Source organism: Pelodiscus sinensis, chromosome 4, assembly GCF_049634645.1.
Source record: "Pelodiscus sinensis isolate JC-2024 chromosome 4, ASM4963464v1, whole genome shotgun sequence".
NCBI classification, from domain to species: domain Eukaryota; kingdom Metazoa; phylum Chordata; order Testudines; family Trionychidae; genus Pelodiscus; species Pelodiscus sinensis.
This window is the reverse complement of record NC_134714.1, coordinates 43,579,045-43,594,534: the sequence shown is the minus strand read 5'-3', so window position 1 is coordinate 43,594,534 and position 15,490 is coordinate 43,579,045. Positions and strand designations below refer to the sequence as shown.

At 48.3% G+C, this 15,490-nt stretch overlaps 1 protein-coding gene across 13 annotated transcripts in view; it reads left to right on the top strand.

The window, feature by feature from the left end:
- Nucleotides 1–15,490, top strand: part of TTLL5 (tubulin tyrosine ligase like 5) — a 280,508-nt gene that overhangs the window by 89,464 nt on the left and 175,554 nt on the right. For 11 of the 13 annotated variants that reach the window (XR_012903377.1, XM_075926842.1, XM_075926845.1 and 8 more), the window contains 3 exons: nucleotides 13,134–13,262; nucleotides 13,729–13,820; nucleotides 14,729–14,791. Coding sequence is in view for 12 of the 13 variants with exons in the window: in XM_075926842.1 (XP_075782957.1) it covers nucleotides 13,134–13,262; nucleotides 13,729–13,820; nucleotides 14,729–14,791 (284 nt within the window). In the remaining variant the exon portion in view is untranslated. The remainder of the gene's footprint in view (nucleotides 1–13,133; nucleotides 13,263–13,728; nucleotides 13,821–14,728; nucleotides 14,792–15,490) is intronic. The other 2 variants (XM_075926843.1, XM_075926839.1) reach the window with 1 other exon arrangement.

Here is a 15,490-nt window from a genome sequence, read left to right as displayed (position 1 = left end):
TTTTCAACTTATTCATAAATGATCTGGAGAAAGGGGTAAGCAGTGAGGTAGTAAAGTTTGCAGATGATACCAAAATGTTTAGGATAGTCAAGACAGAATCAGACTGTACCGGTAGTTCGGAATAGGAAGCCTAGTCCGAACTACCTAGTTCGAGCCCCATGTAGCCGCGCTGCACGGGGTTCGAACCAGCGGGGTTTTAAAAATGGCGGCTCCCCGCTTATGCAAATGAAGCCCGGGAAATTCAAATCCCGGGCTTCATTTGCAAGTGCGGTATGCCTACATTACCCTCCTAGTTCGAACTAGGAGGGTAGTGTAGACATACCCTGACTTCCCCTCTCTGCTTGTTTCCCCAACTGCAGTGAAGAAACTCTGATTTATCTACAGGGATAGGGCCAGGGAAAGCCGTTAAGATGGAAAAATATTCTCCTAATGTTTTCTTTAAGAATAATTTCTGATGTGGTAGGTATAATACTGGAGTCCAGGGAGGGTTTTTAGAAAGTGGATGGATTATGGAAGATTTTAGAGAGTGAAGATATCGAGGCAGAGATGTTGATAGGGGTGACATAGGGGAGTGAAGACAGGGAAGAAAGGCGGTTCTTTGAGTAATGTTCCCATGGAAGCTGTAAGTGCTAGATTGTCCCAGTGCCGTAGATTGGAGTTTTTATAGAGGTAGCCAATTGGGCTGTGCATGCAGACTAGGTGCCTCTTGCTATTCGCGCCCTGCATTGCACGCATGCGTCCCGACCCTCCTCAGTTCCTTCGTTACCACCCTCGGTCGCAGACAGAGCTGGCATCTCTCCTCAGAGTTTACTTAGTAGATTAAGTCAAGATTAATTAGTTAGCATTCTTGTTGGTTGGTTAGTTTCATGATCTCTTTCTGATTAGTTAGTTACTAGTTCCTTTTTTTTTTTTTTTAAGTAGCGGATGTAGGCTGCAGTTAACCGCTGCAAAAGATTTCTGTCGTGCCAGGCTCATTAGGCTTAAAAAATTGCAACAGTTGTCACAAGCCGATGCCAGCGTCAGACAGGCACCCTTCATGTATTAGGTGCCTGGGGAAGGCAAGCACTCCCCAGAAATGCCCTCATTGCTGTAGACTAACAACAAAAGTGTGCTTCAGCAGGGAGATGCATCTTTGCGTGCTCCTGTTTGATAAGGCTCTTTACCAGCTGACCCCAGAGACTCCTTGTCTCGTTTGGACCTTCCAAGGGCTGAAAAAATGGTGTGAGCGAGCTCCCTGGTACCGAAAACTTCAACCAAAAAGAGAGTTTCACCAACCCGATTTCTCCCAGCTACTTCATTTGCTTGCGTCAGTAGTGGAGACAAGCAGGGAACATCCAACACCACAAATGCCCATTCTGTGATCAGTGCAGAATCAAAGTCCCAGCACGCAGCTCCGTTGGGATTGGCTGACATGGCACAGGAACCAGAGAAACATTTGATTGCCCTGGAACCACTAGTGCCGGCAAAACCCTTGGCACTGACTAAGGCACACTTGAAATTGGCCAACGTGCCACCTAGGGCTCCCAGCGTGGAACTGATGCCCCATGTCACACTCATCAGCACTGCATATACCGGCATCGAAAGAGGATTCTTTGGTGCACATTATACACGCTCCTGGGAGGCAGCAGGATACTTCTCTGCATGTTCCAGTACCAGAGACCAGATTATTTTATGGCACCACCATTAGACAGGTCTCCCCATCATCCCCTTTCTCATGGGGCTTAGTTTGGTTTCCCACATCACTGGAACTCTCAGTTCGCAGTGCCTTTGACAACCATAGAAGTGTCTTTTCATCCCAGCCCTCCTCACCTACAAGATCTCACTATGACCGTTACAGACACGGTTGTCCTATGTCCATCCTCCTCCCTGGATGGTGCAATGGCAGTACCCACCACCTTATTTTAGACATAGGTCACCCTGGTGCCATCACTCATTGTCCAGACATTGATCCACTGTTTCATCAACACCAGCTAAGAGGCATCAGAGGCATCCCCTACCATCATCACATGCCCACAGCCCGCCACCCACCAAGCAGTCCGAGACCATGGAGAGCCAAATAACAGATGAGGATGAGCCTCAGCATCCTGACACATCTCCTCCTAACCAATCCTCTTCCTTCCTGGATGAGACAGTCATTCCAGGAGATGCCTGACCAACTGATGATTTAAAACAGTTCCAGGAACAGTTCAAAAGGATAGCCACCCCTCAGGAGGTCCAGCTCACTGAGGTCCAGGAGAAATAACATCTCCTGAAAATTCTACAGCTTACTGTATGTGCCAAGATCACACTGCCTATTGATGAGGCGATCATGGAAGCAGCTGATAAAATATGGGAGATCCCAGCTTCTGCCCCTCCTACTAACAAGAGGGCTGATAAGAAATATTTTGATCCTGCCAAGGGCATGGACTTTTTATTCTCTCACTCTCAACCTAATTCCTTAGTAGTTGATGCAGACTGCCACAGTATAACAACATAAGCTGGACAAGGATAGTGTAAACATAGACATATTTGGCAGAAAGATGTATTCTTCATCAACTCTTCAGCTCTGTGTTGCCAATTATGCAGCCCTTCTAGCAACCACAATTTTGGTAACTACTCAATCTTACGGAGCGGATGGACCATCTCCCAGATAACCAAAAAAAAAAAAAAAAAAAATCATCCTGAATTCCATAGTGCAGGAGGGCTATACTACGGTTCTCACTCCTTTACAGTGGCCCTCTGTGTTGCAGACACAGCTGCCTGTTGTACAGCAACATCAGTAGTCATGTAGAGTGCTTCATGGCTCCAAGCCGCTGGAGTCCCTAAGGAATTTCAGAACGAAGTGAAGGACCTTCCTTTTGATAAAGAAAAGCTGTTTGTGGCAAAGACCGAGAAGGTCTTGCATACAAGCAAGGACTCTCATACCACACTGCATATCCTATATGCCTCTATACCCGTGGTCACCGACTGGTCGATTGGGGAAGCTCAATCAGTCAATCACGAGGCATTCGGGCCCCCCCATTTTCCCCCACCCCGAAGAAGAAGCCCCCAATGATGCTACTTCCAGCGACAATGGAGGTGGCACTGGCTTCCTGTGGGGTGGGGTGGGGTGGGGAAAATCCCGAAGCTACATGCCATGTCTGGGGTTTCAGGAAGTGTGCAGGCTGCTCCCCTCTCCCCTCTCCCTCAAACAGCTGGCATGTTTTCTGAAATGCAGGGTCTGTCATGCACCGGCAACTTCCTTCCTGCGTGGAGTTGGGGGGGTGGGGGAGGAAGTAGGAGTCCTGGGACCGCGCCAGCTCCAACTGCTCAGGAAGCACGTGGCTGCCATGGGGAGCGGAGGAGCAGGGTGTGCGCTTTCTGAGCAGTTGGAGCTGGCACAGTCCTGGGACTCCATCCTCCTCCCCCCCCCCCCCCCCAACCCCCGCGGAGGAAAGCAGCAGGGGGAAGGAAGTCGCCGGCGCGCGACAGACCCAGCTGTTCAGGAAACGCGCCAGGTGTTTGGGGAGGGGGAAGCAGTGCACGTGCATCCTGAGACCCGAACCTTGCATGCAGTTGCAGGATCCCTAGGTACTGGTCCCAGCTGTTCCTGTCCCCTCCCCCTGGCCAGACCCGACCCCCCCCCCCAATGAGTACCCTTCCCAAGCACCCTGTTCCCACCAGCTCCCTGCTACCTGCCCCAGCCCCTTGACCCAGCACCCTGTCCCCTGCCCCCACCAGCACAGTTGGAGCCACATTAGTGAGGCTTGGGGGGGCTTGGAGGGGTTGTTTTTTTGCATCTCACTTGTGTGGCCCCTACTGACTTTTCTGTGGGTCAGTGACCCTGACTCAAAACAGGTTCCTCGCCCCTCTCATAAATAAAGACAATGCTGAAACCTTTTATGTTTGATATAATATTTTATTTAAAAATGAAGCCTAGCCAAGAAGACCCCCCCAACCCTAAATCTGAGCCTATCATACACTGGAACCCTCTGTCCTGACTCTCTCACATCCCCAAACTCCTGCACCCCCACATCCTCAGTCTTCTGCCACAACACTCCTGCACCATCCACACACCGCAAATCTGTGTCCTGAGCCCATCATATTCCCAACTTCCTTGCCCTGAGCCCCTCACACACCCAACCCAAACTCTTGCACCCTCACATCCACAATCCTGTGGCTTGCTCAGCACCCCAACCCTCCACCTGACCCCACCATTTCCCAACCTGGAGCCCCCTTCACCACCACCTCCTGCATCCAGATTCCCTTCCAGAGCTTGCACCTCTCACCCCTTCCCACTCCCAAATCCCTCATTCCCACCTCAGAGCCTGCACCTCCTGTCTCAACCCAGTGAGAATATATAAGGGCTGGGGACAGCAAGTGATAGAGAGGAGGGGAACAGAGTGATCTTGGGTGTAAAAAAGTTGGAGACCACTGCTCTATACCAATGCAGATGCTATATGCCCTACCAACAGCATTGTGATTTTTTTGTACTCTCGCAATCAACAGAGAGACTTTGATTAATCTCACTTTAGACTACGAACTCAGAGGAAGCGACCACAAAGAGGAAGCGACCACTCCTCCACTCAACAGTCCACCAAACAGCAATTTTGAGATGTTGGTCGAGGATCTGCCTGACCTCTCCCTTGCACATCTGCTTCATGAGCGTCCTTGCATATTTTAACACCACTTGTGCCCCTTTTACCACCAGTGGGCTGTCATTACCATGGACCACTAGTTCCTTGAAATTGTAATATTTGGGTGCACCATACTCTTTTTCTCTCTTCCTCCAACACCCCCTCCATCCCTCTTCAGGGACCCCTCTTGCAAGGAGCTCCTAAGACAAGAAGCACACTGTCTCCTTGCCATAGGAGCAGTCAATAGAGTGCCAGACCAATTCAGAGGCAAAGACTTCTACTCCAATTACTTTCTCGCAGAGAAAAGAACGGGAGGCTGGAGACCCATCCTTGATCTTCTCAAACTCAATAAATACTTATGCAATCAGCGGTTCAAAATGGTTAGCTAGCATCTATAATCCCAACATTGGACAAGGGAGACTGGTTTGCAGCCCTTGACGTGCAAGATGCCTATTTTTGTCCATCCCATGGCCAATTTCACAGTAGCGTTGGAAGATTTTCCAATATCGCTTTTTGCCCTTCAACTTCTCATCTGCCCCCAGAGTGTTTTCAAAGACACGCAGTTGTCGTGGCATATCTATGTCATCAGGGCTTCGTGATCTCCCCATACCTCGATGCTTGTCTTATAAAGGGTCCATCCCGTGCAGAAGCACACAGCATAATATGCAGTGCCAGATATTTCTTTGAATCATTGGGACTCATTAGGAATGAGCAAAAAAATCTATGTTTCATCCAACACAGATTATGGACTTCTATGGCTAGACTCCATCATTACCCGCACCTACTTACTCGTGCAAAGATTTCAGTCAATACATGATCTGGTTGCAGTGGTTTCCACGAGTCCAACTGTACCGGTACTTACCTGTTTACAACTGATGGACCATATGACTGCGACAACTTATGTTGTTCACTAGGCCCATCTACATCTTTGTTGCCTTCAACACTGGCTGATATTGGTATACATTCCTTCCAAACATCATATCCACAAGAACATCTGCCCCCCACCCTCTGCCATCCAACGTGGTTGCCTCCGTTAGATGGTGGACCAATCTAGACAATCTTCTGGCAGGGGCAATGTTCTACCTCAAACGTCAGTACAGATCATGACCAATGACTCCCTCCTTGGAAGGGGCACCTACTTAGACAAGCATTTTGCCCAGGGTCGATGGTGCAACTGCAAAGCAGCTCTTCACATCAACCTTCTGGAACTGTGAATGGTGGCCAGCACTTGCAGACACTGCTGGGCACATATCCACAACCACATAGTCAGAATACTCGTGGACAGCATGACAACAATGTACTATGTCAATCATCATGGCAGGGGCTACTCTCACTCTCTTTGTGCAGATGCTATTTGGCTACGAGCCCCGTCCCTCCTGATTCTTTTGAGGACTCTTGGGATGAGGGGAATTGGTGGAGGGACAGGGCTCGAGTGATCCTGATAGTCCCCTCCTGGTCCTGGCAGATGTGGTTTCCTTATCTTTATTGGATGTCTCTTTGACCCCTCCCATTCCCTTCTTAGTTGCCATGATCTACTGTCCCAGAACGGGAGAGCCCTCCTATACCCCCAACCTCACACCTTGTATCTGTCAGCATGGCTTACTGCTGATTTCACCCTGCTCAGATTGGGTGAAGGACATTCTACTGCATAGTAGACGACAGACCACATTTACTACTTACCTCCAGTAATGGAGCCAGTTCATTGCCTGGTGCCCTCAAAAATGTATCACGCCATATGCAGCATTGCTCCACACAATTTTGGATTACATCCTTGACTCGAAACAATCAAATTTATCCCTGGCCTCTCTCAGGGTCCACCTTGCTGCTATGCAAGGCCTTGCTGCTATGCAGTGTCCACCTTCCATCCTCAAATAGACGAATATTCCATATTTACACACCCCACCACTAGAAGGTTCCTCAAAAGCCTTCACAATCTCAATCCACCCCATAGACCACCACCCCCATTGTGCAATCTAGAGATGGTGATGGACACTCTCTGGGTATGTCTACACTACAGCGCTAGTTCGAACTAACTTAGTTCGAATTAGTTAATTCGAACTAACGCGTCTAGAACTAAAAACTAGTTCGAATTAGCGTTTTGCTAATTCGAACTAGCAAGTCCACATTGAGTGGACTCTGAACAGGGCTTAAGGATGGCCGGAAGCAGTACCAGCAGGGCATCAGAGGAGGACTTAGAGCGTGGAGATGCTGTCTCAGGCTAGCATAGGGCTGCGCTTAAAGGGTCCCGACCCCCACCCCGGACAGACAGTTCTAAGGGGTGCCCCGCTTGCAAAGAAGTTCTGGCTTGGAGTGCCCTGAGTGCCCACACTGGGCACATCACACCACTCGGCCATCAGCCCGGCTGCACTTGCCGCAGGCTGCCATCTGGGGAGAGGGGGCAATCGGGGGGCTGCAGGAGAGCTTCCACCCCCAGAAGCCCGCAGAGCCAGCCCAGTCCTCCCCATCGGGGGCTCGTACCCCATTCCTCCCTCACCTCCTTCCACTTACCCTTCCCTAGCCCCCCTTCTTATTGATGTACAAAATAAAGATAACGTTTCTTCCAACATTGACTCTGTCTTTATTGAACAAAACTGGGGGAGACTGGGAAAAGGAGGTGGGAGAGGGGAAGAGAGAGGCTGGGAGAGGGGAGGGCAACTAACATGATCAGGGGTTGGGAACAGGTCCCAGATGAAGAGAGGCTACAGAGACTGGGACTGTTCAGCTTAGAAAAGAGGAGATGGAGCGGGGACAGGATAGAGGTCTCTAAAAGCAGGGGTTGGGTGGAGAGGGTGCATTCAGAAAAGTTCTTCATGAGTTCCCATAAAGAAAGACTAGAGGACACCAAAGGAAAGGAATGGGTAGCAGGCTTCAAACTAGTAAGAGAAAGTTGTTGTTCACAAAGCAAATAATTAACCTGTGGAACTCCTTGCTGCAGGAGGCTGTGAAGGCTACAACTAGAACAGAGTTTAAAGGGAAGTGAGATCAAGTCATGGAGGTTGGGTCCATGGAGTAGTCTTAGCCAGGGGGTAGGAGTGGTGTCCCTGCCCAAAGTTTGTGGAAGGCTGGAGAGGGATGGCACGAGACAAATGGCTTGGTCACTGTCTTCGGTCCATCCCCTCCAGGGTCCCTAGGGTTGGCCGCTGTCGGCAGACAGGCTACTGGGCTAGATGGACCTTTGGTCTGACCCAGGACGGCCATTGTAAGCTCAGGGCTCAGGGTCGGGGGTGTCAGTGGACCCCCTTGATTTTCATGCACACCTGCTCCTGGGTGGCCAGGCTGGCAGCTCTCCTGCCCTAGACTGCCACTTTCCTGTGCCTAGTGCGGAGATCATGGACGAGGTCCACGATGTCCGCACTAGCCCGGGAAGGTGCCCGCCTCTTGCGGTCCAGGGCAAGCTCCTGGGAGCCGCCAGCCTGGTCCTGGGAAGAGGGGGTGGGCTGGGAGACATCGGGTGGGTGGCTCTGTGCCGTGCCAGGTGCAGGGTCTGCTGGCTGGGTGCTGGCAGGCTTGCACCTGGCACGGGCACTGTAGCCAGCCCGTGCCCCTTTAAGGGGTCCGTGGCTGGGAGAGGGGCATAGAGTTTTCCTGGTGTTGGCCAGAGTGGCCACCAGGGAAACCTGGGGAGGGCTAGCCTCCCACTAGTTCGAATTAAGGGGCTACACACCCCTTAATTCGAACTAGTAAGTTCGAACTAGGCTTAATCCTCGTAAAATGAGGTTTTCCTAGTTCGAACTAAGCGCTCCGCTAGTTTGATTCAAATTCGAACTAGCGGAGCACTAGTGTAGCGGCTATGAATGTTAGTTCGAACTAACGTCTGTTAGTTTGAACTAACATTGTAGTGTAGACATACCCTCACTCAACCCCCACTCAAACCCTTGGTGACCTGCCCTATGACTCTGATGACCATGAAGGTTGCCTTCTTGCTGACCACAGGGTGAGTGAACTTGCGGTCCTTACAGTGCCACCTTCTTATACTATCTTCAGTAAGGACAGTGTCATACTGCGATGTCACCCTTCCTTTCTACCGAAGGTGTGGTCAGAGCTCCTTATTACCCTAAACCTCATTCATCCCACCAATATGCAGTCCTGTACATCTTGGATGTTTGCAGGGCTCTTTCCTTCTATGTAGATAGAACCAAGGCCTTCCGTGCATCACAACATATCTTCGTATTGGTTGCTGAGCGCTCCAAGGGGAGATTTCATCACAGCATATCTTCAAAATCATTGTCTCCTGTATCACCAGGGCTATTTTCTACGGAACAAAACACTCCTCATTCCACCAAGCATGCACTCCACTAGAGTTGTATCAACATCCACCTCCTTTCTTCAGGGGCACTCCCCTTCAGGACATTTGTTGTGCTGCTACATGGTCATCGAACCACACTTTTAAGAAGCACTATGCTGTTCTCCTGCATCTGCCCATGGATGTCTCAGTAGCCGCTGCAGTGCTCTCCACCGCCAATAAATCGTGACTCTGAAGCCTACCTACCTTTCATTTTGATTACTGCTGTACAGTCACCTACAGTGGAGCACCCCTGGAGATAACACTCGAAGAAGAAAGGGAAATTACTCACCTTGTGCAGTAGCACTGGTTCTTCGAGATGTGAGTCCTCATGGGTGCTCCACTACCAACCCTCCTCCCCTGTTCTTTGGAGTTTTGTTTCCTCTTTTTCTAGATACTTGGGCATAGACAAGGAACTGAGTACGGTTGAGCTGCACACACAAAGTGCTAGGTGTGAACGGCATGAGGAGCCTAGTGCACATGCATGACCCAACCACCTACTGCTATGGAAAACTCCAATCTGTGGTGCTGAGACAACCAGCGAAGCACCCACAGGGACATGCATCTCGAAAAAACATTGTTACTGCACAAGGTGAGTAACTTCCCTATATGGAATAACCAACATGATCAGGGCCTGACCAATCACAATTTTTTAGATCGGATCAGAATTGCAGTGATCTTGGGGTGTTCTATCTTCCTGTGCACCTGGGTCACTTGACAGGATCATCTGGGTATATCTCATTTAACCATTTTTCTCATTTAACCATTGTAGGGGTCTTGAGCACTGATGCACCTTGGTCCCTCCCATTCTTTGCCTGTGGCACATAATAATCTATTTTCCTGTGGGTTGTAAAGCTTTGGTCTAATTGTACTTGTTATGTGTCTATGGCTTATGATACGCACACAAATGAGATGATCTAGTGATCCATTCTGGCCTTCAGATTTGATGACTCTTGTGCCTCCTGTTTATTCATTTAATTTTTTTCTCAGCCAGCCCGTTTTGGGGTCCTTCCTTTCTAATCACTTTTCAGTAAGCTGTAATGAAACATTTTTAGTTGGCACCTGCTATTTCAGCTTTCCCTCTGGTTCTCACCACATTAATCACCTCTGAGTAGCTTGACCAGCCTGCTCCCGAGCAACATCCATTCTTGTTGCAACTGCTCTGTTTTCAGCTTCTGTCATTGTGCTTGTACTTTCTGTGAAGGTTGCCACAATGAAATCCTGTGGTTTTAGTTACCGGCCCAGATGATCCTTACAAATAAAAATACAACTGGATCCAGCATTCATCTTCATTTCAATATGTGTTCTGTGGTATTAGTCTGATGGTTTAATCAATTTGGGAATGTCTACACTAGGAAATAATTTCAAAATAACTAAATTTGAAAAAATAACTCCCGAAATATCTATTTTGAAAATAAGCTTATTTCCCAAGGAAAACAGGAGTGCAGATTTCAAAATAACCAGCCTGTTATTTTGAAATAAGGGGGTTGGTAGTGTGGACGCTCTAATTATTTTGAAATAAGGGAGGTTATTTCAAAATAACTCCCTAGTATAGATCAGGGCTTTGAGGTTACTTTCTCATACATCTTTCACTTCTATGCTAAGAAGGGGTTTGAATGCCATCGGGAGGAATGAGAGACCTTAGGTTCAGTCTATTTTGTGTCTTTCTATAGAGGAAGCCTATGCACTGTGCTGAGGGCCCAGTTAAACTGTCAGATTGTGTTCAGACACACTAATCTAAGCTTTTGGGTTTTTTAAAGTTGTTTTTAGGTTTTTGTCAGTTTCTTAGGACCTGGCAGTTCTGCAGCCTTTGGAATATTTTTTATTCTAGGCTCATACTTTGATCTGTTGTGACATATGAGGCACTGACTTATGACTTCAGGTTAAGACTTTCTTTGCTAGAACTTCTGCAAACCCTTCTGTGACAGCTCAGTTCCCCAACCTGACACTCCAAATGCAGACGTCATTTGGGGGGGAGGCGGCTAATAGAATAAACTCTGCAAACCTGTCTAAGTGACTCCCAGAGACAAACTTGTTCGATATCAGTCCCTCTGAGATCCAAAAAAAGGACAAAGGACTGGTTCCTTGCTGCCACCACCCAAGTGACTAAAAGAAAATATAAAATAAACCCTTTTCCAGGGAAGAGATCATTTAGGAATCCCCTCCCTCCCCATGTCCCCAGTCTCCGTTTTTCTTGGAGTTGGGAAAACAAACAGAGGGAATCTGCAGAGAACAATGGACTCTGCCTGGGTAACTAGGCACGTAAAATTCAGGACACAGCAATTAATCAAAACAAAAGGAAAACTCTTTATTATGAAAACAAAACTATTGTTGCAAGCATAGTAAATTGACTAGGTGGTAAAGAGCCATGAAATGACATAGGCCAGTGGTGCGCAATCCGCAGATGTCTTCCTGGGGGTCTGCCAATGTCCGGGCCCAGCCCCCGGCCAGCCAGATCTAAGCACCATGCCATGCTATGGGGCCACCCATGGCCGATCCCAGCCCCCGGCTGCCCGGATCTAAGCACTGCATTGCACTGCTCAAATTATCTTGGGGGGTCCATGACACGAGTATAGGGGGGTCGGGGTTGAAAAAAGTTTGCGCACCACTGACATAGACCCGGGGGAAAACCCTGGGCTGTAATCCTTAGTTACAAAAGAGAAAAACAATTAGCCAGCTCAGACATGATTTCCAAATGCCCAAACAAGGAAAACAATAACTCTGATGGACCATCTAAACTTTTCCCTACTTACACATTCCAAGAAGTCTGTTCTTGGGGAGAGAGATCCTCCTCCTCAATACCTGGGAGAAACTGCTCTGATCTCAAACAAAGAAGAGAGAAAGAGAAACCCCTCTGTTCTGGTTTGAAATTCCTATCTGTATTTTTATTGGCTGACTGCCCAAACCCCAGTTCTAGGTGCATTTCTAGTTGCTTAACCTTTTCCTCACTCTTCAGGTAAGTCAGACTCTCCTTAGCAGCTCCTATTTATGACACCTTCCTTTTTTAGTTTTTTGCTTTTCTTGACTCTCTTTGCCTTCTGTGTCTGTGCTGACAGTGTTAACCACTTAGCTGTGAAGTATGGCTGCGTGAAGAAAAAAGGTCTTTCTGCTGAGTCTCAGGAGCATCAGATTGTGGTCTTTCAGATTTGTGAGCTAAGAAAAGAGAGTTATGAATAGTGAAGTGAATGTCTAACCTTTTTTCTTCCAGTTTCATCTCACTAATTAATTACTAGAGAGTTTACAGCCTGACTAAGAGGGTGAATCATGACCCTGGTGTTATGGGGATGTGGATCCCACTTAACCTGTCACCTGGGACTGTTAATCCTGGTTCTGATGACCATTTGGGTGTGAATCTTTCTGTTGTTGAGGGCTGGAAGTGAAAATGGCTGGCTGGAAGCAGTGTCTCTTGGGGATGTCATGGTTTTCTCAAAGGGTTTAGGTGTGTGAATGCTGGCACTAAGGTCTGGGATCCTGCTGTTCTCAAAAACTCTGACATTAATGCCCAATGGGATGTACAGCATGCTGTGCTGGGAGTGTGAATCCTGGCTCTGGTGTCCTGGAGCATGGACATAACTGTCTAGTCTCATCCATAGGACAGTTTGGGGGGCCACACCAGACCCCTAACTCTTGAGAGACCTGCGGCGGTCATTCCAACAATTCTCTGGATGGGACCTACAGGATTATCTGGGGTTGGGGGCCTGGTGCAGCAGCAGCACCAGGAGTTACACCCCCTGCATTCACTGCAGTGGCGGGAGTTGGAACGACCCAGCAGCCTACTCTACATTGCCCTCTCCCAACCTGTTGCATGTGGGTTCTCAGAGACAGCAAGAAGCAGAGTGTCACAGCTTCAGGGTATTCTGCATCCTGCCTTCATGGAGAAGTGGGACACAGTGAGCTGGGATGGCAGTGCACAGGGCAGAGCAGAGCATGCTTCCGGGCTGTTCTGGCTCCCACTGCCATGATGAATGGGGGACAAGGGGTAGCCCTGTTTCCATTGCGCCAGGCGCGCCAGGCTGCATTCCAGTAATCCTCCAGGCTTCATAGAGAGGGGGAGGCCATTTGGAGCAGGGACAGGACTTGGGGAAGGGGTGCGGCCTGTACTTGGGGAACTGGTTAGGGGTTGCCCCTGGGTCTGTGCCCACCTTGGGACAGCCCTGAATATAGATTCTGCTGAGTATGGGGGCTTGGAATTTATATTTAGCTATTAATGTTTAAAATACTTTTTTCCCTTTTCTAAATGTATCTTATGGATTCAGACTCTGTCTCTACAGCGTGCCCGCCCTCTGTCTGCCAGTGATGCTGAGGTGAAAAATGTGATGCCCTCAGGCAAGGAAAAGGTAGTTGGAAAGCAAAGTGGATCCATGCTGGGCCTGTCCATGGAGGAGGTAAGGGCTGTAAAATATTTGGTATTATATGTACCTTGGCTTTGGGACAACATGTGGGGATGAAGGGAACACAAGTAATTTAATAATTTTGGATTAACAGTTGCTGCAGCCAAGTATTCACTGGCTCACGAGAGAGCTGTCTAGCCCCAGTGTGGGACAAACAAAAGTGATAAGGGAGACCTTTTAGAAAATGGCATGTTCTCAGAGTGAAACTGTTGAATTTTACTGATAATAGTGGCACCAACCTAGGAGGGCCTCTTCCCCCTGCTCTGACAAGAGTGCATATATGCTCTAAAAAGCCTTAGGAGCCTACATGTCAGATAATTATGCCAAATTTACACTAGTTGTTCCCACAGCTACAGGACTAATTGCAGGGTTTTGATTCCAGAGGATGAAGCTGCCATGTAGAAAATTTCAGTCCTAATATCTGTTTCACTTTGACTCTTGTTTCTTTCTCTGATCCCAGATAAAAGTTCTGCGTCGCGTGAAGGAGGAGAATGAGCGGAGAGGGGGTTTCATCCGGATATTCCCAACGCCATTAACATGGGATCTTTATGGGTGAGGAGAAAACTCAGTGTTTCACTGATGCTTTGTTTTGGCTTACAGGACTTGTACACAAGTTAAAACCAGGTTAGCAGTTGGGGATGGGGAACTGAACTGTCAACTCCCCCTGTGACCTCTGTTTTAGGGATGTTAAATGTAGGTTAATTAACTAATCGAATAGTCAATGGGATTTCCATTGACTAATGGATTAGTTGATAAAGACGAGTATGTTCCACTTTTGAAATGTACAAGAGCCCCAGCGCGCTCTCTTGTGCATTTCAAAGATTGAAACGCTGTATGGAGCCTGGGGTGAGCGGGGGAAATCCCTGCTGGCCCTGGGCTCCATGCGGCGTTTCAGTCTTTGAAACATTTCATTTCAAAGTTGTACATTTCAAAGGTGGCTGTTGCTGCGCCCTTGCCCCCTCCCACAGAGCTGGACATGGGGGGAACTGGTTTTTAAGCCGGCTTTCCCAGTACTCCCTCTTCTTCCTCCCCATGATAGAGGCAACAAGTTGACTAGTGTGTCAACTATCTGATAAGCTTTTGCTTATTGGATAGTCGACTAGTCGATTAAACTCTTAGATCCCTACTGTGTTTATCTTTATGCATGCTGTGTATCCCACTTTCAGAGCCATAGGTAGACAATGGGCCTCACCTTAGGTGATGCTAGGTTCTGCTTTTCTTTTTGCTTTGTGTTCTGGTTTCCTTTGTTCACCACACACTGTACCTGTCTCTCCCTATTTAGGTGCCAAACAGTGATTGCCTTCCTCTTCTCCCCTTGCTTTTTCCATTACATTGTATTGTTTCAGTGCCTTTCTGATAGGGATGTATTTTATGAATGTCTTCTCTCTATGCAAGGCCTCCTTCACCTTTTCATTATTTTGTCCTGAGCTTTAATCGGTCTCTTCCACTTTCCTTTCCAGATCCTACTTAGAGCACAAGACAACAATGAATTATATGCTGTCCATACGTCTCTTCCAGGACAGGTAGGAAACTGTTGGCTCTGGCAGCCTTCACTGGAGGGAGACACCTTCTGGGAGAGGGATAGAAAGGACTGAAATAGAGCAAAAAGGAGTAGCTCTAAATAGCTACAGTATCGTTGGTTGCTGGGCTGTGGCCTGTAATGAGAATAGCCTCACACTATTTCCTCAGTATTCCAGTGAATACAAATATATTTATCCTTCCAAACAAAGTCTTCAGAGATTCCCTAATTCTTGGAGAAGCCAATCTTTGGGCTAGGGATGTTAAGAGGTGGGTAACTGACTAATCGTGTAGATAATACAATTTATATTATAAAGGAAGGTGCTCTGTCCTGGCTTGCGCTGGTCCAGGAGCTACTCCTGCTGCAGCTCCGCAGTTTAAATGTAGTAAGAGTTGGGCGGGCAGGTAAGTCAGCTCCTACTACATTTAAACTGCAGAGCTGCAGCAGGGGTATGTCCCGGACTGGCATGAGCCGGGATTGCTCGGTCACTGTGGGAAGAGGCTGCCCTGTGGCAGCCTCCCCTATCCACGACCCTGTTGCTTCCTCTGATAGAAGCAGTAGCAGTGGGGAAGATGCAGGCGGCCCTGCGGAGATGGTGCTGGAGGTAACTGGCTTTTAAGCTCACTGTTTTAAGCTGTTCCTCCTTGCTCTCCTTGCTGCTTCTGATACAGAGACATCAAGCGGGGCTGGAAAGTGAGTAGTC